The sequence below is a fragment of the Antechinus flavipes genome, chromosome 1 (genome assembly GCF_016432865.1).
Source record: "Antechinus flavipes isolate AdamAnt ecotype Samford, QLD, Australia chromosome 1, AdamAnt_v2, whole genome shotgun sequence".
NCBI classification, from domain to species: Eukaryota; Metazoa; Chordata; class Mammalia; order Dasyuromorphia; family Dasyuridae; genus Antechinus; species Antechinus flavipes.
In genome coordinates, this window is record NC_067398.1 from 7,915,676 (window position 1) to 7,937,934 (window position 22,259).

Sequence of the window (22,259 nt, forward strand, 5' to 3'; positions counted from 1 at the left end):
GACTCCATTTTTTCTCTTTGTCTTTAATTTTAAGATTTTGTGGGTAAAGAAAGAAGGAATTATAGTTCAGAAAAATAAATACTGGATAGAGAGAAGCTCCTAGCATTTGACCCAGAAGAGAGGAAACATGGTATCTTGAGATCTTGAGATGTTTGAAAAATGATGATAAAACAACTGCAGTTAGTTTTGAATACTACAGGAGGCTATGGGATTATTAGTTTCAAGTCAAATCAAATGAACAAATATTAAGTGTCTACTGTATTACATATTGGTCTCTGCCTTTAAAGGGTTTATATTATATTGGAGATGATGCAACATGGACATGAATAAGAGTACTATTAATGCAAGTCATAAGTCTGTCCCAGTTGATTGGCTCAAGTCCAAGGGAAGTGGCAATGATAACTAAGGTGCCACTGAAAAAAGATGAAAGATTAGGGAATCCTCTAATGCATCTGAGTGGGGAGGCAGATACAAGGAGAGAAGGATGGCTTAGAACAGGAGCGACTTCTCCTCATGCTTGTGTTTGTTTCTAGCTCCACACTGCCAATCTACGCTTCCATTAGAATTGAGGATAGATCAGAACCCTCTACACCTCAACAATTAAATTAGCTAAAACAGCCAGAAATAGGATTGGAGATACCAATCAGTAACAGAGTGGTGAGTCAAGAAAAGTGACTGGAGGAGGAGTCAGTGTCCTTGCTCTCGGGTTCCTGTTACTGACAAGACATTGATACTTCAGGTGACCATGAGTTGAAAAAGAAATGGGGAATACTTATTAGTTCCTAGAATTGGTAGTTAATAGTGAGGTTTGAATCCAAGAATATGTATAATGTCCTGATGATTCCTACGCTCGGGCTCTGTCTGTAGCCCATCTAGAATTTGAAAAAGCAAAAGATTCATAACTCATGAAAGATCTTTTAATATATTTTGTTCTTGTTTTTGCTTCTATTTATACGAGTAAACAATGTACAGTGCCAAGTTAAACTCCTGGTCTCTGTTTGTCTCTATCTCTCTATGCAGTATGCCATGCTCACATGATTAGAATTTACTTGAGATGGGGGATATAAGCAGAGTTTTACAGTTAACTGCTAGGGTCTGAGTAAAGTTCACTTACATATAAAATTATCTAAAAAAAAGTACAGATTAGCAATGTACTTAGAAGAGAGAGAATAAGGCTTAATCAATCAATGAACATTTATTAAGTACCTATTAAGTGCCAGGGATCGTGCTGGATGTTGGGAATACAAAAAGAGGCAAAAGAGCCCCTTCTCTCATGAAGTTTACAATACTAATGGAATGTTTATTGACTGAATGAGTCAAAAGAGTTAGAAGGAGAGTGCTCACTACTCTCTGAGAGCCATAGGGAGCTCAGAATTTTCCCAGCATCTTCTCTGGTGTTGCACTAGGTAGATAATGAATAGGGTCAATGTGGGACCATAATATCTGTACTTTCATCCCTGAAAAAGGTCAAGTAGATTCACAGTCATACCCCCAGTGGGTTAATCATATTCTATTGAACCATTTTCCAATTGCCAGATATATACGACAATCTAAATTATGGTGTCTGTTGTATATCAATTTGGGCAGTGAAGTAGCGCAATGAATAGAGTGCTGAACCCAGAGTCAAGAAAATTCATCATCACACCTCAGATAAGTAATAGCTGTGTGACCCTGGACAAGTAACTTAACCCTCTTTGCCTCAGTTTCCTCAACTGTAAAATGAGCTTGAGATGGAAATGGCAGAGTAGTCTAGTATCTCTGCAAAGAAAACATTAACTGAGGTCACAAAGAGTCAGGCATGACTGTAAAATGGCTGAAAAAAGTATTCTAATTGCCATCTCATTTTCCTTCCTTTCTCAAGGAGTATGATACCTACCTTGCCATCTTCCTCTCCTTCCTAATCCTTAGTTTTATATTAGGACACTTTCATCTTCTTGAAGATGCTTTCACAGTCTCACTAATCTCACCTCCTCCTCTTTTTGTAGTTCCATAGTTTGTTCTTTCACCCCAACCTAGACAAATATAGGCATAGTCACACACTAAAATTACTAGGGACTGGTACTGAGCCATGACAATTGCATCTTAATAAATAAAAACTAAGGGGTCCAGTGTATGAATTCTTATTTTCTTAATTTTGTGACAGGCATTCCATTAATCTTCCTATCTGATGCTTTCCTTCATATTAATGATCCAAACAAGATTGTCTCTGTTGTTTCATCTTTCAAGAAATCTTGAATAATTTTGACCTATGCATGGGTGACCAATAGCTACCACTTTGTTCCAATGAATCTAATTTTTCATAGCCAAGAAATATTTATAGAGTGACTGTGTATTCTTTGCATCTTCCAGTCAGTTACATGATGGTAAAGATGAAACTGGTATGGATGATTTTCAAAAGCATTTCTACTTCCTTCTAATGCCTTCATCGAGGATGCTTTTTCAATGCATGTGCAGTTTATTTTGAGAAAACATTTTAGATAGGTGTTAAAATAGTCATGTGATTGGTAGCTATCAAGATTTTTAGTTGTCCTTTTTTTGGGTAAGATATCAGCTTTTTTTTCTATGCATTTGTTATCTTCCTTTGGATACCTTGACCAACAACTTCCAAGTTGTAATGATGTCAGCATAATAATCCTCTATAGATACTTGGTCCAGCTGCTGTTCTGATCTTTTTTCTGTTCAGCACCATCCACTTCCTCTTTAAACACATTTGGGACACTGATAACAAGGTCCAAATATAGTAGTTCCCTTGTCTCTTATAGCAAAAGGATTTTGTTATGATTATTTTCTTGCTAGAAGTATTTGCCACTGTTGAGAAGGAGATCAAACAGTGATAAGTAAAAAAAAAAAAAAGAATTCAAGACTGAGATCCTCCAGATTCTCCTGTTTGTAGACCTTTATGCTGATTCCATCAAGTCTTGAACATTTTCACCTCCAGGATGAAATCTAATACTACTTATAGAGCAGGTGCATCACACAGTGGAGTTAACCTTAGATTCAGAAAGACCGATTTGAAATCAAGAAGACCTGGATACAAGTCTCACTTCTGACAAATATCGCCTGTGTTATCTTAGACAACTCTGAGTCACTCATTCTTACATTCAAAAAATAGAGGATGAAGAGTGGATACAGGATGGAGTCCCAGGGAGGGAATTTTGAGCAGATGTGTGAATGCTGGGCAGAGTAATGTCAGTGAAGGCCCTACTTGTGCTGATCTGTGAGAGGTCTTTCACTTTTGGTGGATTTTGATGTTCAGCAGTATGAAAAATAGGAGCATGGACTTGCTTATGTTTAGGTAAAATACAGTGTTAAATTCCAGTTTATAAAGGTACAACTTTGTAAGAGAGAAGAACAATTAATATTTTTTCTCATTAGGGGCTTGTTTAGTTCTTAATGCTAGCCATTTGTTAATAGGTACTAACTAAGCATACAGACATTATTATCTGTTCCTAAAAGAAAATGTGTATCCATCTCCCCATTGTGTGTTTTAACTTCCATAAAATGTGTGTGAATCTTTATAAAAAAGTGTTTTGGCATTTTTAGTTAGGGACCAGTCATTACTGTCATATCCCAGAGTTCTGTAACCAATCAACCTATTCTTCCTTAATTAATTCATTATTATTCACAATGGGACTACTGTAAACTTTAGTAAATAAAGTTCCTAGAGGCTCTGTCCTACTCTATTCAGTCTTTATCCAAAATACAAACCTTTAGGAATTTCAGAAACTATGAATAGTGTCATAAAACCGATTTAACTCGGGGCCTAAACTTAATATAGATGATTATGGCTATTTCCTCATTTACGAAACGAAGGACCTGGATTTGTACGTTCCTTTCTAACATTCTAGGTTTTCGTCATTCTTGTGTGAAGGAGGAATAAACACATTTCTTCATAGGATTATGGGATCATAGATAGAGAACTGGAAAAGATCATAGAGACCTTCTAGTCCAGCTCCCTCATTTTACAAATGAGAACTGAAACTCGGGTATATTAAGGGATTTGCCCTTGGGGATACACAATAAATGAGCATCTAAGGCAGAATCCCCGGGACGTTCTGAGTCTGAAATCATTTATCTTCTGGCTTGGTTTCTTGTATTCCACATGAAATTAGTGTTTTCAGGGGCAAAATCTCTTTATCTAAGAGGTCACCAGAATAGCATATGACTCCCCATTGTTCACTCCAGAAGGCATATTGACTTTGTCACCTATAGCCTACTGAATAATGTCTGATAATAATTGGCAGGGCAGAGAGGGGGTATTAATGAAATTTCTTTTTGGCCACCCAACAAGGAATTCTGTCTCCATGGCAAGAGGCAACAGGAGTTATGGAAAGAAAATAAAGGTTGAAGTTGGAATGTTCGTTTTCAAGACACAGAATTTTAGAAATGAAGGGAACCGAGCAATCATATTTAGAAATGAAGGGAACCAATTTTAAAAATGAAGGGAACCAAGCTATCATCTATGCTAACTGGGAACAGGTATCCCTTCTTCAACATTCCCCACCATAAGGGATCCCATTATATACTTTTGAACAGCTCTAATCACTAAGTGTTTTCCCCTTATGTTGAGAATGAATCTCTGTTGACTTGCACTCCTTACTCTTTTTGGTGTTCTAGAGCCAAATATGATGAGTCTATTCCATTTGCTCATGATAACCAACAGGTACTTGAAGGCAGCTTTTGTGTTTCCCCTCACCAGATCTTTACTTCTCCGGGTTAAACAACTCTAAGTTTTTCAATAGGTTCTCTTGGCCCCATTTTGAAGCTTTTCTTTTTACTATCACAATTGTCCTTGTCTGAACCTTCTCCAGCTTATCAACATTATTCATAAATTGTGGTACCCAGGACTAAGCAAAAGACTCTAGTTGTGGTCAAAACATAGCAAATAACAATGGAAGTACCATTTCTCTACTTCTGGCTCTTATGACAACGAATCCTAAAATTGAACCTGTTGCTTTGACCTTCATTCTATGATGTTGAGAAGTTCATTAGAAACTCCAGACTGATTTCATATGAGTTACTGTTACAGTGCCATGTCCCTCCATCCTTTAATTGTGCAATTACTTTTAAAATGGGCTTTATATTTATTCTTATCAAATTTCATCTTGTTAAATATATCCCATTTTTCTGGTCCCATGAGCCTATTTGGGGTCTTATTCTACTATCCAATAGGAAAGTTATCTTTCCAATTCTGTATTGTCTTTAAATTTGAAAAATATCCCTTGACATATTTGTCCAAGTCATTGATATAAATTGGGACCACCACAGAACCAAAGACAGAACTCCAATCAGATTTTCACCATTCCTGAATGCAGACTGCATCTGCAATAATTCATACTTGGAAGGAGTTCTTACTTTAACATCTGATAAGTGGTCCTCCAAGCTGAGGGGGACTCAGCACCTCTCAAAGCGGACAGCTCTTTCCACCTTTTTTTTTTTTTTTTTTTGGGTTCTTTAACCTCAAACCTAACAAGGCTGATTTCCCATCTTGAAAGCCCTTCAGATAGTTGAAAACAGCTAGCATCTATCCATAAGACTTCTCTTCACCAGCCTAAAATATCTCCACTTCATATGGCCAACCCTCATGAGATATGAACTCAGCATCCTTCCCCAACCCTGATATCCTCTTCCGGACACTGTATTATCAATGTCCTTCTTAAGTTGTAGATAGAACCTTGAGAATCTCAATTTTCTCCCATATTGAGTTCCAAATCTCTCCACATTGTCCACTGGGATGCCATATGTGATTCTGCCACATGCTTCGCTGAAATTCCAGTATGCTGTATTTGTATCATTCCTCTAATTACCAGACTAACATTAGTCCTGTCAAGAAAGGAAATGAAATTAGCTTTGCATGACTGACTTTTGATGAACCCATGCTGGCTCTGATTGATCAATGCTTACCTTTCTCAGGGCTGACAGATCATGCCCTTAATGACATATACCTGAATTTTATTAGCAGCGGAATCAGGTTCACTGCTTTAAGGTTTGAAGAATCCACTTTCTTCCATATTTGGAAACCAGGATTTTGTTAGTCTTTCAGCATCTCTCATGCTTTACCTGATTTTTCCAGATTATGGCCTGGAATTAGGCAAATGACGTCTCTAACCTTTTGAAGTGGTATCATATAATCCAGGGACTACTGACTTCATAAAGCTGTTTTAAAGAAAGTGCTTCCCAAACCTTAATGGATGTGAGTTAATTTTATTTCTTCTTAACAAAACCAATGAATTTCAGGGCTGGCATTTAGTCCAAGCCATATGAGAACAACACTCCAGATAAGTGGCTATCTAGTCTCCTCTTAAAAATCACTAGTGATGGGCAATTGAAAGAGTTATTCAGAATCTCAATAGCAATAATCAGTAAGAATTTTCTCTTATGCTGATCGGAAATCTACCACTCTATACCTTCTGTTCATTTTTCCTCATTTATCTTTCTAAGACCAAGATATAAGCTATCATGCTCCCCATTGGAAAATTTATTTTCCAGACCATCTATGACCATTTTATTCAGTGGGTTCTTGTATGGCATGATTCCAGGCCTTTGCTACCCTAGTGTTTCTCCCCTGGACTTTTTCCAGTCCATCTATGTCTCTATCTAGCCCAATCTGGAGAGCATCCAGAAAAAATAGCCATGATGGGGGCCATACTCATTATTTCACAGAATAATTTTGAAGTTCAGATTAAATCTACTTACAAAAAATGAGACTACTTATTCTTAAAATATTTTCCCTGACAAATGGTGTCTTTGTGAACACTTGCACATTAAAGAAGCAATGAAAGGAAGTAATTGACATTAAAAGAGAGTATTCCACTGATCTTTTCACTTTAGCCACTTTAACTTTAGGGCCTTTGTATCAGATCAAGTACTATTTCTACAAATTGTAGGAGCTACCTTTCTGGTGACTAATACATTGAGTTGTAGCCTGGCATTTTTGCATGGTCGACATGGATTTTCTGTTTTATTTCAATTCACTGGGTTTCGAAGCTACATGTGAATGGCACTGTGCTCTGGAAGCACAAATACCCACCCAGCTACCAGCGCACAAATGGAATCTCTTTTATTTCCTCAGACACCTACAAAGAGAACAGTAGGGGACTTCAGACATACTGAGCAAAAACCTGGCTCCCCAAGTGGATGGCCGTTGTTGTTGATTTCTAGGTCTGAGATTCTGAGCACACAACCCAATGCAAAAATCAGATGGCTTCCTTCCAGAGTGGCAGGCCTGGCTCAGAAGCACAGAATATAGCTTCCCCCTGCCCTTCCATCTGCTCTAGACAGCAAATCAACATCCCATTTTGGGAAAGGACATATCAATCAACTTTCCTGTGCCTCCATTTCTTCTCCCTGTGGCTTTCAAAACAGCTCTTTCTGTCTATTGCTTTCCATGTGTGCTATCTATTTCTACTGAAATGCAAATTTTTTTTGAGAGCAGGGACTGTCTTGCTTGCTGGTATTTGTGTCTACAGGGCCTGACACATTTTAAGTACTTAATAAATGCCTTTTCACTCATTTATGACTAGAACTTGACTCTACAAGGGAGGATTGATGGAACCAGGATGGGCTTTATTGAGTGGGAAGGGGATCTGTTTAATCTCAGTTACTATGTAGACCTGGAAAAGTACCGCCATCTTCTCTACACCTGTGGTTTCATGTAGCAGGTCCAGGGCATTTTTGTAAAGTGAACTGAAAGAATGCTTCCTCACTAAGAGGAAGAAAAAGAGGAAGGAGGAGAGAGAGAGAGAGAGAGAGAGAGAGAGACAGAGACAGAGACAGAGACAGAAATGAGAGAGACAGACAGAGAGAGAGAGAGAGAGAGAGAGAGAGAGAGAGAGAGAAAGAGAGAGACAGAGACAGAGAGAGAAAAAGAGACACAGAGAGAGAGAGAACTCAACAGTTGAAAGACAAGAGACAATACACATAGAAGCAGGCAGGATACTTACTGCTGACTAATTGGCCAACACTCAAAGCTGAAGAGGAGGAAGATGAGGAGGAAGAAGAGGAAGCCTGGCGGACAGGACTTTGAGACATGGATGCTTGGCTGTGAGCCAGATGCAGAAGGTTGGCCTGGGAGGCAGCTTGACCCACTGGTGTCTGGGAGGGTTGGTGGAGCTACATGTTGAAATGTTTAAAGAGAAAGAGACAGAGAGACAGAGACAGAGATTTAGAGAAAAAAATCATCCTGAAACTTTCAAGTATAGGCTGAATCCTTATTAATGACAAGGGAGGCTGAAAGGACACAGTTGAGAAGGCTTTTGTTTTCCTTCCATATTTTGCAACATTCTTGACAGCCATTTTATCAGTGATTCTGGAATAGATAAAGGAATTATTTCGGTGGCTCAGGACACCCCCAATCCACCATTTTTTTTGCATGCTAAGGACTTCTGCCAATTTAACAAGCATTAAACTCCTAATATATGCCAGGAGCTGGGGATACAATGACAGCCTCTGACCACATGGAGCTTACATTCTATCAAGAGAAAACAACCTGTACGTAGTTAAGTCAATACAAAATACATACAAAAGTAAACACAAAATAATTTCAGACAGTATGGAGGAAAGTACTAAGGATTGGGAAAATTCCATTGGGTTATCAAATTAGTCTTCCTAAAGCCCAGGTCTGACCATGTCATCCTACCATTCAATGAACTCCAGTGGTTTTCTATTTCCTCCAAGATTAAATATAAAATTCTCTGATTTTGAAAGCTCTTCATAACCTAGCCTTTTCCAACTTTTCCAGTCTTCTTATATCTTTTACCATTTATCCCCAACTCAATATTCCATGGCATATGGGAATATTCCCAAGGCTTATCACTATATCTTGTACAAAGGAGGTACTTAATGAATGTTTATTGACTTGATGACATGAAATTGGGAAAGATCTCTTATAAAATGTGGTGCTTAAGCTGAATCATGAAGGGAGCCCAAGTTTTCAAAAATCAGAGATAAGGAGGGGGGCCTTCTGCATGGGGAACAGCTTGAACAAGGGTTCATATGGGAGGGTGCACACAGTTTAGAAGTAGTTGAGTAATGCTATAGTGACCTGGTTTTGGGAATTATAAGGTGCTATCTCAGAGCCCAGAATCCCATTAGTTTGTGGATTCAAGATACATCACAATGAATAAAGCAACATTAACCATCTGTTCATGGTAACTAGCCAGTCTACTCATTGCTCAATCAACAACTGAATCCAATGAATTCTTTCTATTTAGGGAGACATGCTTATACACTGGAGACTCATGTTTAATTTGCTGAATATAGAACATAGATCAGTTAATCACTCTTGGGTTACCTTTCCAAGTCCATTCACAAGACAACTATTTCACAAATATGAATTACTGTGCCATGAGACAACATTCAAAAATTGGCTATTCCAGTAAAAACTCTATTAGTCATAGATGTGATGTAGCATTCTGAGTTTCCAGGGATAGGCATGGTAATAAGCAATTTAATGTTTTTTGCCCAGAAATCTTAATTTTAAAAATTCCCCATGTAAATAACACATGTAATTGGTTGGACAACTTCTAGAACTCAGCCACCAGGACATATCTGGAACAGATACTGAAAATGGACAATGAACTGGACCCAGTTTTGAACAAGAGCAGAAGATGGGGCTGGGTAGTGTTTAAAATATTGCAGAATAATTCCAGTGACCCCAGACTCAAGGGCCAACTTTGAATACCAACATTTTCCTGATGTTGTTGAATACTATGAGTCATGGAAAAACCACTGAATACCATTCAGGGTCAGTGGAGAAGTAGTACATGGAATGCATTAAGTAGTTCTTGACAGAATCCAAGGAATTTCAATAGAGAACTAGAAGGAAACATAGATGAGTGAAACAAGATGGGCTGGTCATTTAGTGAAAATGATGATAAATCAATGGGCAACCCCATGTACCCCACTGGTTTTCCCAACCTTAAGAGAAAGCATGGCAACTATCCAGCCTGTTGGGTGGGCCCCCTCTAGTAAGTTTTTGGAAGACTATGTATGAGAGTTACAATGATGAGTAGATGTGGATGGGCTACAATCGACATTTTTTTGGGAGGAACATACATTGATGAGATCTCAGTAATAGGAACAACTAAAGATTTGAGAGCATAGTGCCATTCATAGGATTCTTGTGGTAGTCTGATGTTTATGAACATCAGATTTTTTTTTTTATGGGATGATTAGCAAATGCATTGATACTTAATGAAAAACAGAGTCTGTGTTCTTTGTCCAGGCAGCCAAGAGGAGAAGTGAGAAAGTGAATCTCGTGGAGAGAGTTTTCTTTAGACCAAAATAAAACCTTTTTATAACACACTAGAATGCCCTTCTCACTCTGACTTTTCTGAGTCTTGATTGATCAATCATAATCTGCCTGTGGAGATGCCTTCTTTGCAATATCTCTGCCCAAACCTGTGTAGGATACTCTCCATTTATTTGGACCACACTTCTGATTTCATTGGTGTAGGGGAGGAAACTTACATTATCAGTGCAAATCAACAACTGCTCAGTTTTTTATCTCAGAGATTTGCCTAGAGCAGTGAGAAGTTACGTGACTTGTCTAAGTTAAGGTTGTCACACAGTCAAAATGTATCAGAAGCGGGTCTTGAAAACAGGGTTTTCTGATTTGAAAGCTCTCAATTCCCAACATCATGCAACTATTCTATGGCACATTTTTGGAAGGGAAAAATACTGAGAAAGTCTACCTCCCAATATTGATAAAAACATTGCCTCCCCACAGATCAATACAACTGTTGTCCTTATTAACCATTCTGCTATCTAAAAATCACAGTGTAGCTGGGGTTTGAGAATTGAATGGCATTTGGGATTTGTAGTACCGAAGGACAAGCATTCCCTTTTAACTTTGAGACCAAGATGGGTTACTATAAAGGTGGACTTTCTTTATGCCTGGGAACTTTTAAAAGAGCTCTCATGATCTGTGAGATAGACCAGGGAAAGAATAGGGATTACATGAATTGAGCAATGCCAATAGGGAGGGAGATAGTATATCCACCCATGTCCAGCCAAAGGGAGCTGGAAAGAATTGGTGGCATAGGGGCAAGAGATAAGAGAAGAAAATGAAAGGAGATCTGTGTTGCAACAGAGAAGGAAAGGATCTAGTTGATCTATCAGGTATCTGCAATTATCCCAGAAGAGAAGACTAAGCTGTCAGTTGTATTTATCTCTTCAAGGATTGAAGGAAATTCTCCCCCCCCAATCTACTTTCCCCTTATCTCTTCCTTGTGCCTGCCTAGTAACAGGTTCAATAATAGAATCAGTTTACTCCTGTGATCAAATGTCTACTATATACTGATTTTGTACCAAATATAAAGAAGTCAAGTGTTAGTTAGAAATTAATAAAATTTAAATTAGTGCAGAGAGTCAAATGTCTCTTCTAATATTAAGAATTTTCCTGACTGGGAGCTCTGAGCTAGTGTGACTGTATTAACTTTTCATCTAGTATAGATCCACAAAAGAGAAGGGGATCACAAGGACCCTGGACGTAAGGGCCAATATATTGCCACTGAGCAAAAAACCCAAATCAATCAAACCAATTAAATCTGTAGAGAGAAAGGGAGCAAGAGAGGGAGAGAGGTGACTAGAAAAGAGTGTATCCTAAACCAGTCTCCAAAGAGCTAAATTAAGTTTCATAAAGATGCAGCTGTAGGTTTTTCTAAAAAGGATGAGGGAACAAAAAGGGTGGAATATCTTTTATATTATCTTCCCCAGAAACACCTACTGATACTGTACAGAAATATCACAGAATCATAGAATTGGAGGGAACTTGAGAGTTCATTTAACTCTACTTATATCTTCAGAAGAACCTACACTACAGAATTTGATTAGGGTCATCCAATTTTCCCTTGAAGTGAGGGAGAATCGCTGGCCTCAATTTCCCCCTTTCATATCAAGTCATAATTTGCCTCTCCTTCATGTCCATAGCACAGTCCCTACTTCCACTCTCTGGGGCGAGGGAGGACAAATGTAAGGTTTCTTCCATATGACATTTTTTTCAGCTATCATAAACATGCCAAGTCTTCTCTTCCTAAGATTTTAAACCCTATTGGCTTTTCTTTAACAAGTCTCCTGTGGCATTATTTAGGTCCTTGGTTATCCTGGTCACACTTTTTTGGGATGATGTTCTCCCAAAAATGTGGGACCGAAATGAACTTGACACATAAGAAGTATAGGATATAGTACAGTGGCAACCATTGCTTCCTTGTGCAGAGTCTGTGCCTTTCAGCACGTTGTAAGCTTGTGATAGTTTTTCTGGCTGCCCTGTTAACTCATTTTGGGTTTGAATTTCACTAAAATTCTCTTTTTAAAAGATGAATTGCAGTTTACATGGATTCCCTAACTGGTATTTGCAAAGTTGATTTTTTGAGCCCAGGTATGAGGTTTTACATGTATATATTAAATTTCAGCTTATTAGATTTGGACCAATGTTTTAGCTTGGGGAGATGTTTTTGAATTCACACGTTATTCAACATGTGAGCTCTCTCTCTCAGCACTTGTTATCTGTAAATTTTATACGCATGCTAGTTCTCCAAGTTCTAAGGCAGTTCTTCTGTTCTCCACAATATTTCAAAGATAAATGATGTTCAATAATCACATCCATTAGATCCTTTAATACACTGAGATGTAGGTTGTTAGGGGCTTAATGGCTTTTACTCACTGAGGGTGGTTAGATACTTAACTTACTTATTTTGTGTTTCAAATCCATAATATTTATTTTTGTTTTGTCTAAGTATTATTATTCTTGGAATTATTTTTTTCTGTGTTCTCAGAATTGTATACAGTTGTATACAATCAAGATTTTGTAAAGAGCAGATTTCAGAGGATTTGTAAAGCCTAAGTAGTATCATATAAGCTAAAATCTAAAAGTAATGTTGGTTAAGGAGGTAAGTATGGGAAGTTCTTAGAAGACACAAAACAAAAATGGGTGACCTTTTTGTCAGCTAAATTTGTTATCCTATTTTAAAAAAATTATTTGATTTTTGACACACAGACACTTCCTAGGAACAATGAAACAATTCTTTCTACAAAGCAGTCTCCTCAGTTAAATAATCCCCTCTTCAAATCATGTGGTATGGTTGTATGATGCTTCATTCTGTTGTAGTTTACTAATTATTAAAGAAAAAGATGGCTATCTATTATAATGCTCATGATAGTTTTCAGTATTATCTGCTGCAATTGGCTGTATCCATAAAAAATCATCCCTGAGAACTGAAAAGTTGAGGAGAAGATGAGTTACCCAAAATGTGAAAAAGTATAAAATATGCTTCATAGTTAAAAAAAATTTAATCCTTCAAGAGGTTGTGATTTCAGTTCAATGAAAGATCACACAATCCATCCTGCCTGCATAATCTGTGCTGCTTCTCATTCTTACTCTTCCCTCCTTCTGGAGATTTTCCAGAGGGATCCAGAATATGATAGAAACCTGCCTTTGGATATCTTACCATTTCTTGGATGCCACAGGAGCATCCAGGTTACCATCTTTTGATCTTGCTATTTGAGCAACCCTTTTCTCATTTTGTGTCTCTTTGATGATATTGGTATGATGCTTCATGAATATGATTCATCATTGCTCATGTGTTTCAGCCTATTTATCCACATCGTGTTTTTCCACATTGTCCTTTGATCTTTAATTTTAATTCTTTGGAGATAATGAAATTACATGATCTAGAGTAATAAATAATTAGCAGAAGAATACAGGCATTACAAAAATGGATTTTCGTTTAAAAGAGAGACATGGGATTAGTGAAAGCACTGTGTGAGTTCTCAAATGCAATGCAGCCCTCCTTTTTCTACCTCTTCAGTTCCAGATACAGTTTATATCCAATCTGCTATGATTCTCCAAGGGATATTCACTGAAGGATGAAATCTATGCATTGTTCTTCCAGCTGCAGATGATAGTCTAGATAATAGGCATTCTTTATTTACTGGGTTTTCCTGTGTTTGTAGTTAAGCTGAACTCTTGAGTGAATTTGGGTTCCATGCCTTGACAATGTTATTAGACTTAATGAAATCCTCACAATATCATCCACAAATAGGAACATCTAGAGGACTTCAACATTGTTGAGGTTCTCTTTTTCCTATGGACTGGGTAGTAGGCAAATGCCATCATAGAGCATACACTTGGTGAGCAATGCTTTATGTCTTAGTGGATAACAACAATCAAAAGAGCACTAAACCAAATCTCTATTTTTGCTTTTCCCAGTTATGTCATTTCACCATATGAATGGGAGACATTTGGAGGAGGAGGAGATTGTTGTTGGAGGAGATAACATTTAATTTTATTGCTTTTTTTTAGTGAATTAATATGAACAGTGGGGCTTTATAAACTTTTCAACTTTGAATAAGTTATATGACTGTAAACATTTGTCTGCTGGAGATAGTTGTTTGCAAAAATCTTTCTCATATTTTTATCTAAGTTATCCTCAACATATGTGCAAAGATTTTGTAGAGATGAGAAAAGAGAAAGTGCATAAATTGGTAGTTATTAATACCCTCTTGATCTCCCCTTGGGGATGGTAATTATATTTATGAATGTTTTCGATCATTCAATATTTTCTCTTGGATATTTTGAGAATTGATCCCTCAGGGCTATAAAATGATGTGACCCTTAGCATAGACCTCCTCTTTGTACATTTGGGTTGCTCTAACTTTTCTTCCTCTCTTTGTTTTCTCTGGTGTCATTTCTGCTTCATAATGTAGAAAAAGATAGATGGTTAGGTAAAAGTCCAAATATAGTTCCATTGTTATCAATGGAGAAAATTATTACAGAAATCTTTACAAATTTTATTCATTCATTTGTTATTTATTCCTTTACACTTAATTGTTGTCTGCTTTCTAATTTTGACTCAAATACTCTTTGGATGATCTGGGCTTAATTGAGTCTTTTACTAAGCTGTCTATATTAATTTTCCTCTCTCTAGTTTCTCATTATTTCATGAGTGATTCTCATAATCTTCCTTAATCCTTCTCCTAATTTTTTTTCACATGAGCTTATATCCTAAATTAATATTGTACTTGATTTTCATATCTCTGTGCTTGGCAAGGAATCAAGCATTTTCTGGATGAAGGAGTTTCTAGGCTATTTTGACATCTCGGTATGGTGATTTCTTTCCATTGGATAAAGACTTGAAGACAGAAGTACAGAAAATGGTCATATTTTGACATCTATTCTTTTATCCAGTTTGAACTTTTGTACATCGATAGCTTGCTTGATATTATAGGAGGTGCTTAATACATGTATGTTGACTGACTTATTGTCTCCTTTAGCTAGATCTGGTTTTAGATGTTTTGATTGCAATTCATATTTTAAAATTTTATGTCTTCTGATTGGATATTGACTTTTACCTTTATTTTAGCAAGACCATGGTTTGACTGTCCATACATAACTGATTCAGAAATTATTCCTCATCGGTAACTAGGAAGCTAAGTGGCACAATGTATAGAACACTGCACTGAGAGTCAGGAGGACCACAATTAAAATCTTGCCTCAGATACTTCCTAGCCATGTAACCCTAGATAAATCCCTTAATCTCCAACTGCCTCAGTCTCTTCATTTGTACAACTGAAATGATAACAATACCTACTTTGGGGTCATTGTGACGATAAAATGAGATCATAATTGCAAAGCACTTTGCTTTAGACTTAAGAGTCAGGGTTGTAGTGGTAAATATTTAATAAAATTAGCTCTCCAAAAGTGCATGATACACTTTTGAACTTATTAACGATTTCTCCATCACTTTCTTAAGTCTAGACAATTAAGAAAACAACAAATCAAGACACAATTTGTAGTATTTGCTAATTTCTGAGGTGTAAATGCTCAAATTGAAAATTTAACAATCAACTCTTGAAGACCAATATAAGCTGTCTCTATCATACTCTTGCAAAAATGCTGATACAAGCTACTATTATTATTAAATGATAAAAGCTAGCTCTTATTATTAAAATATCATTTATGGCAATATTATTCTCTGATAATAATGTCTAATGCCTCCTAGTTCTTTTCTTGAAGAAAGTGTTTATAATTCTCTCTGTGTGTGTGGCTTCTGTATAATCTACAAGAATGAGAACATTTTTAAATTTCTTAATCCTGACATGTTTTCCAACATTTTTTGGCTGTCTCTTTTGTGCCTATTTTAGAATTGAGTTAGATAATATGTTAAAGCACTTGTTCCTCCCTTTGTCTCCCGAAGACAAAGCTACCTTTTCATTGAGCTGCTACTGCCATTTGTTTTTTGCTTTCACTTATCATTAAGGTATCAATGTAGATATATGCTTCAGCTCCTCAGTACTTTGTCCACTTCTTGGTCACTGGACAAGAATTTTACATCTGCCTCTACACCTAAAGTCAACTCAATCTTGCCATTTCTACTCAAAAGGGCCCACTGGTCAACTCCACTGTAGCTTTCACCATCTCTACATGTGGTGGCTTCCTGATCAGAACATTGGCCACCACTGGCCAGCACTTAGCTTAGTGGCTGGCCCATAATGTTTCTCATGTATTTACTGACTGACTGACTTTTCTAAATGTATTTTTCCTTTTCCTATTAGAATGTAAATTCCCTGAAAATGGAGAGATCCTCACTTGTATTTTTTTTCTCTCCACCTCCTTCCACCCATCCCATATTTAGAATCTAAATCTAATTGGCAATCTCATGTCCAGTGTTCTATCTGTTGCTCCACCTAGCTACCTCATAAGTGCTTTTCATAAATGCTTTTCATTCACTCATTCATCATCCAGTTCATATTGTGACACTTTGAAAACTCTGCCCCTTTTCCACCACTCTGCTCTCTTCACTAAAGAAACAAAAGGAGGTTGCAAAGAGATATGGGTCATTTTATACTTTTCTTTATTTCATGGCTTTCTACATTAAAAACAATCCTGCTATTAAATAACAAGTAAGAGAGTTAGTTTCCTTTTTTTCCAGCAATATTATTGATTGAGATTTCAGTGCTGTCTTGGGGCAATATCAGATAAAATTACAGAGGATTATTGGTCCGTTCCCCAGCTTAATGACAATAACAGCAACTAAAATTTCTATGGGGCTTTAAGGTTTGGACAGCCCTTTACATATATTTTATTTCAATTGATCTCTAGTTGATGCTACATTATCTGTGGGTGAGTCATCTGTATCAGCTCTTACTTTTCACCTTTCTTCTGTGTTCCCTCCAGATATACTTTGGGAATATGATGTGCTTTCTTTTAGTTTTATTTCTACCCTGCTCTTCTACATTGCAGCCAAACTGAGTGGCCAGTTCTTCCCTATGCTTGACATTGTATTGTTTACCTTTGTGTACTTGCACAAGCTTTCTAGTTTGCTAGGAATGTTTCCCCTCCTTATCTCCATGTTCCAACATTTTCTTTCTTCTTTGTTCCCTAAGACTCAGCTCAGGTGCTGCCTTTCCCACTCTCTCAAACAGTGAGGACCCTCTTCCTCTTCAAATTTCTTTGATTTTATATGTTCTTTTTTAGGCAGGGTATAGATGGACAAAAGCAGAGATTGGTCATTGATCAGTTTATTTCTCCCAGTCTCCAATTGATGTCATAGAAAATAAAGGGCACATGGAAGAAGTAATGACAAATGCCTGACATATACCAAGAGCTTAACAAGTGTTGTAAAAGGATGCTATAACTGGTGATCCTTTTTATGAAATATGAATACGGTCTTTGATGGAATTGAAAAGGGTGTTTGGAATGGCTGCATCTCTGGAATCTTTTACACTGTTAAGTCTGCCAGCTCTAGATTGGTCAACACACTGAGAGACCGAGAGAGTTTGGAGTTAGAGCAGCTTTGTAGAATGTAAGTCCTGTGCCTACCAGAAAGCAGCCATGGGAGAGGGTCTCTATTTCCCTCTTCCTGCATTAGAAATGATATCTAATGGCAGAGCTCCTAGAGAATCTGATGCAACAATCCATGAATTCGCTGGTTAGGAGAATTTAGGAAAGAACCAACAATTGAGTAGAAATGTACACATACTCCCCAGATTTATACAGACACAGAAATAAAGCCATTTGAGAGAGATAGCTGTTCAAAGGAAAATGACTCTGGAAGGAAAGAAGAGAGATAATCTGATCATGGATTCAAGGGAGAACGTGTAATCAAGAGTTGAGATGAAATGAGAAGCCCAGATGAGCAACCCATTCATCAGAGGGAGTACTTATAGAATAGCTGCAGAAAGTGCGCTATAATGAAGTATTGGGGAGAAAATTGTCTTGACTATATGTGTTCCCTTCATGTGAGCCTTAATCCCCTTGTATACTATATCTGTGCTTGTTCATCTCATGGACTGTGGTGGGGCATATCTCAAGTTTATGGGGCCAGTGTTTTGCCTTTGCTATTCTTATTGTACCATTTCAGTAAATGCTTTTTCTAATTGTGAGCTAATTGTATTTACTGACTGACTATTAAGTAAAACCCAGCCAGTAGGGGCTCATGAATTATAATTTTAGGAGTTCAGATCTCCAGGGTATTACAGATCCTTGGAGAAGCATTTGCCACTGGGAACTGTACAAGTACAGCTTCTGGGAGTATCCCAGAGGAGGCATTATACTCTGTGTGTGTGTGTGTGTGTGTGTGTGTGTGTGTGTGTGTGTGTATACAGTTTCCCTCCAATAGAATATAAGGTCCTTATGGATAATGACCAATTTTTTTTGTCTTTGTATACTCCGTGCACAGCACAATGTCTAGTATACATTATGAAAATAGTGATTTTTATTAGTGTAGACATTCTGCTCTAAGATAAAGCTAATAACTACCATATACATATTATTTTTTTAAAAAAAAGAATTGCTCTGATTAAAAAATATATCTTTCTGTAGCCAATCTTCTTTTTTTAAATGAAAGCTTTTTATTTACAAAACATATGCATGGGTAATTTTTCTACATTGACTTTGCAAAGCCTTCTGTTCCAAATTATCCCCTCCATCTCCACATCCCTCCTTTAGTTGGCAGGTAGTCCAATATATTAAATATGTGAAAATATATGTTAAATCCAATATGTGTATACCTATTTATACAGTTATCTTGTGCAGTTAATCTTCTGCTAATGAGCATAACTAGGCCAATAATTGGACAGTAGGCAGACAGTTTGCCACCAGACTTTGGGGCTTTTTCCAACATTGTCTTTTTCATTTGTTTGATGAGTTTAGCGTGTATTCTAATTCCATCGGTGAACTATGCTAAGTGCTCCTAAGGTTGCAAAGAAAAGGTAAAAGCAGTTTCTGCCCTTAAAGAACTTAAGATAGATAATTTATATATAAATGACAAATTGCATATAAATATGTATATACAGATACAGAATTAAAGGAAGTTCAATGGACCAATGAATTGATCAATCCAATATTTACTAAGCATGTACTCAGCCACATACTGTGCTAGGTTTGAGGGTAGAACAACAGGGCTACCTGAAGATGAATGTACAATATAGATGCTGGGCTTTAAGAGTTTTCCAAGTGTTTTTTTTTTCCAGCGACATAAGCGGTATTCTGGGTACCACCCCCATTTTATAGATGAAACAACAGAGGTTGAGTGACCTGGCTAGCATCACATTGCTCTTAAGTAGCAGAGATGGAACTCACATCCAAGCCTTCTGACTCCAAGTACAGGATTCTTTCTGCCACCCCCTGCTGCCTTTCCATGGAAAGCAGTGGAAATAAATGAGCTCCTTTATTTCCTGGTGTTAACTTTTTAAAGTCTAGCTCAGATCTATTTGAAACGCCTTGAAACAGGTAGTAAAGTTAACAAGTCGGGTAAATCGGCAGGAGATGAGCAAGTCTGAAGCCCAGATATAAAGGCTGTGACTCAGAGGAGATCATGGGCCATAAAGTCTTCAGAAGCAGGAGGAGGCACAAAGCTCAAAATCATTGGTAGGCTGGGGGATATCAGTCTTCAAACTTTTTCTTTAAATATAACCCTTTACATGAAGAAATATGGCACAGACAGCCATGAAAGAAATAAGGATTTCTACTGTATGGTAGAAAAGTTGGACAATTTATTTCTCCCCAAGATTTATGACAAATGTTTGATTTCAAAGGAGACTGGTTCCAACAATAAAATATTTCACAAAATATGGGAACAGAAACTTCCTTAGTTCACAGAGAGAGGAAAACACACATTTATAGAATCAGGAGCAGGGATATGTGCCTGTATGCCCTATCAGGACATTTATATAAGTTTTTTCCCATTCAGATTCACATCCATTCATTTTACTATGACCTAGAATAGTGGCTATAGGTCTTTTTTTCAGCTCTTTCTATAGGTGAGGTTAATGGTAAAGGACCTAGCCACTCTGATGATCACCAAGGAGCACCTGACATACTCCCTACCTTTGGAGGTAATAAATTTTAGAAAGTTCTGAGAACACTTTGGTAGAACTCCGTTGCCTAAAATCTTATAGAAAAAGTCAGTCCATGAGGAATGAAATATGCTCAAAAATGAAATTCTGAAGACTAAATAAATAATTTGAATGAGGAAGATAAAGGGCATATAGTGCAGTGGAAAAAGCCTTAGATGATGAGTTAGAAGATAGAGATTGGAATACTGGCTGTATTATTGACTACCTGTGAGATCTTAGGCAAATGACTCTGTGCCTCAGTTTTCTCCTCTGTAAAATGAGGGATTAAACTCAATGATTTCTAAGGTTCCTTTCTTCTCTAGATTAAGGAAACCATAACTTATCTAAAGAACAAAGCAGATTTCAAGAGCAGGGTTAGTACAAAAATTTAGCATGATCTGAAGATGGTGATATTAATGTGCACAAAATATTTATTTAAAATGAAAATTTTTATTGAATGTAAATTAACTCAACACATGCTATGTTCACTTTTTCCTCTATTTTTTCCTCCTGTGGTTTTTCCCTTCATACTGATTTTTCTCTCCCAAGATGATTCATAAGGAAATATGTAAAAAATGAATGTACATGTATAACAAAAATATATTGTTTTTACAAGTAACTGGGGAAAAGAAAAATAAAAAAATAAATAATATTTTTCAGAAGCATTGGGAAAAGAGATGAGAAAGCGTGAGATATGACTAGACCTGTTGTTGGGAGCCATAGAATGATGGTGATTGGTGACAGAAAAGGCACAACAACTCTCACCTTGCTTCTGGTTTCCTTCAACTTTGGACATAACAACAGACATAACAAAATACCTACTGGTGAGTTCAGAAGCAGAGAAGATTTGAGGTCCTCTCCCTGTCCTCACTGAGTCCACATCACCATCCCATATAAATCCCCAAAGTGAGTGTTAAATTTTGACCAGATGACTGAGTCATTTATTGGTCTTGGAAGGGTTATGGAGAATAAACCACTGCAGGATTGGAGAAATGCCAATGTCCATTTTTAAGGGAAAAGAGTAGAGTCTTGAGCTATACTACTATGCACTGATTTTTATTCTAGGGAAATTTTAAAAACTTGTTATTATTATCTAGAAAAGGAAGCAGTGCTTAGTAGGAAGCAGCACAACTTCATCAAGAACAGCTCATGCTTGCCTAATATCATCTTATTTTCAACCAGATAACTAGACAGGGAGACAGGGAGTATCTATGCCATAGATGCAGACAACTTAAGTTTTAGTGTAGGATATGACAAGTCTCTCTTTCCATCCTTATGGATAAGATGGAGATATAAGTATGATCTGGGAGAGTTGGATAGATTTGGAACTGATTGACTATCTGAATTGAAAAAGTAGTCCTAAGTAGCTCTTAGCTTGGAGAGATGATCCTTAAAAAGTAAAGCGGGGATTTGTCTTTGGGCCTCTGCTACTGCCACAAATGATTTAGAGAGAAGCAAGGGCAGCATGCTTCTCCAATTTTCAGCTGACACAAAACTGGGAAGGATTGCTAAAATGGTGGATATTGAAGGGTGCATTCCAAAATACCTTGATGAATTAATATGATAAGCCAAATGAAATAAGATGAAATTTAATAAAAATTAATATAAAAGTTCAGAAACTTAACACAATGAATACAAATAGAGGAACCATGACTAGAAACCAGTTCATCTGAGAAAGATTATGAAATTTTAATGGTCTATGAGTATTCTATGAGTTGAAGAATGATTCATGTTAGTCACGAATGATTTTACTTAGCTTTCATTAAATAGGGAGGACGAGTAGTCACACAAATGAACTCACTTGGATTTTTTTTTTTTGAGATTCTGCTATAACCTCCAGTCCCACTATTACCTAATAGAAACAATCAACTCACAGGCACTAGTTAAGCATCTACTGTGTATTGGGAACTATGGTAAGATTT

General features: G+C 37.0%; 1 protein-coding gene across 3 annotated transcripts in view; it reads right to left on the reverse strand.

The window, feature by feature from the left end:
• Nucleotides 1-22,259, reverse strand: part of POU6F2 (POU class 6 homeobox 2) — a 471,135-nt gene that overhangs the window by 8,856 nt on the left and 440,020 nt on the right. For all 3 annotated transcript variants that reach the window (XM_051978682.1, XM_051978676.1, XM_051978666.1), the window contains one exon: nucleotides 7,944-8,112. In XM_051978682.1, coding sequence (XP_051834642.1) covers nucleotides 7,944-8,112 — 169 coding nt within the window. The remainder of the gene's footprint in view (nucleotides 1-7,943; nucleotides 8,113-22,259) is intronic.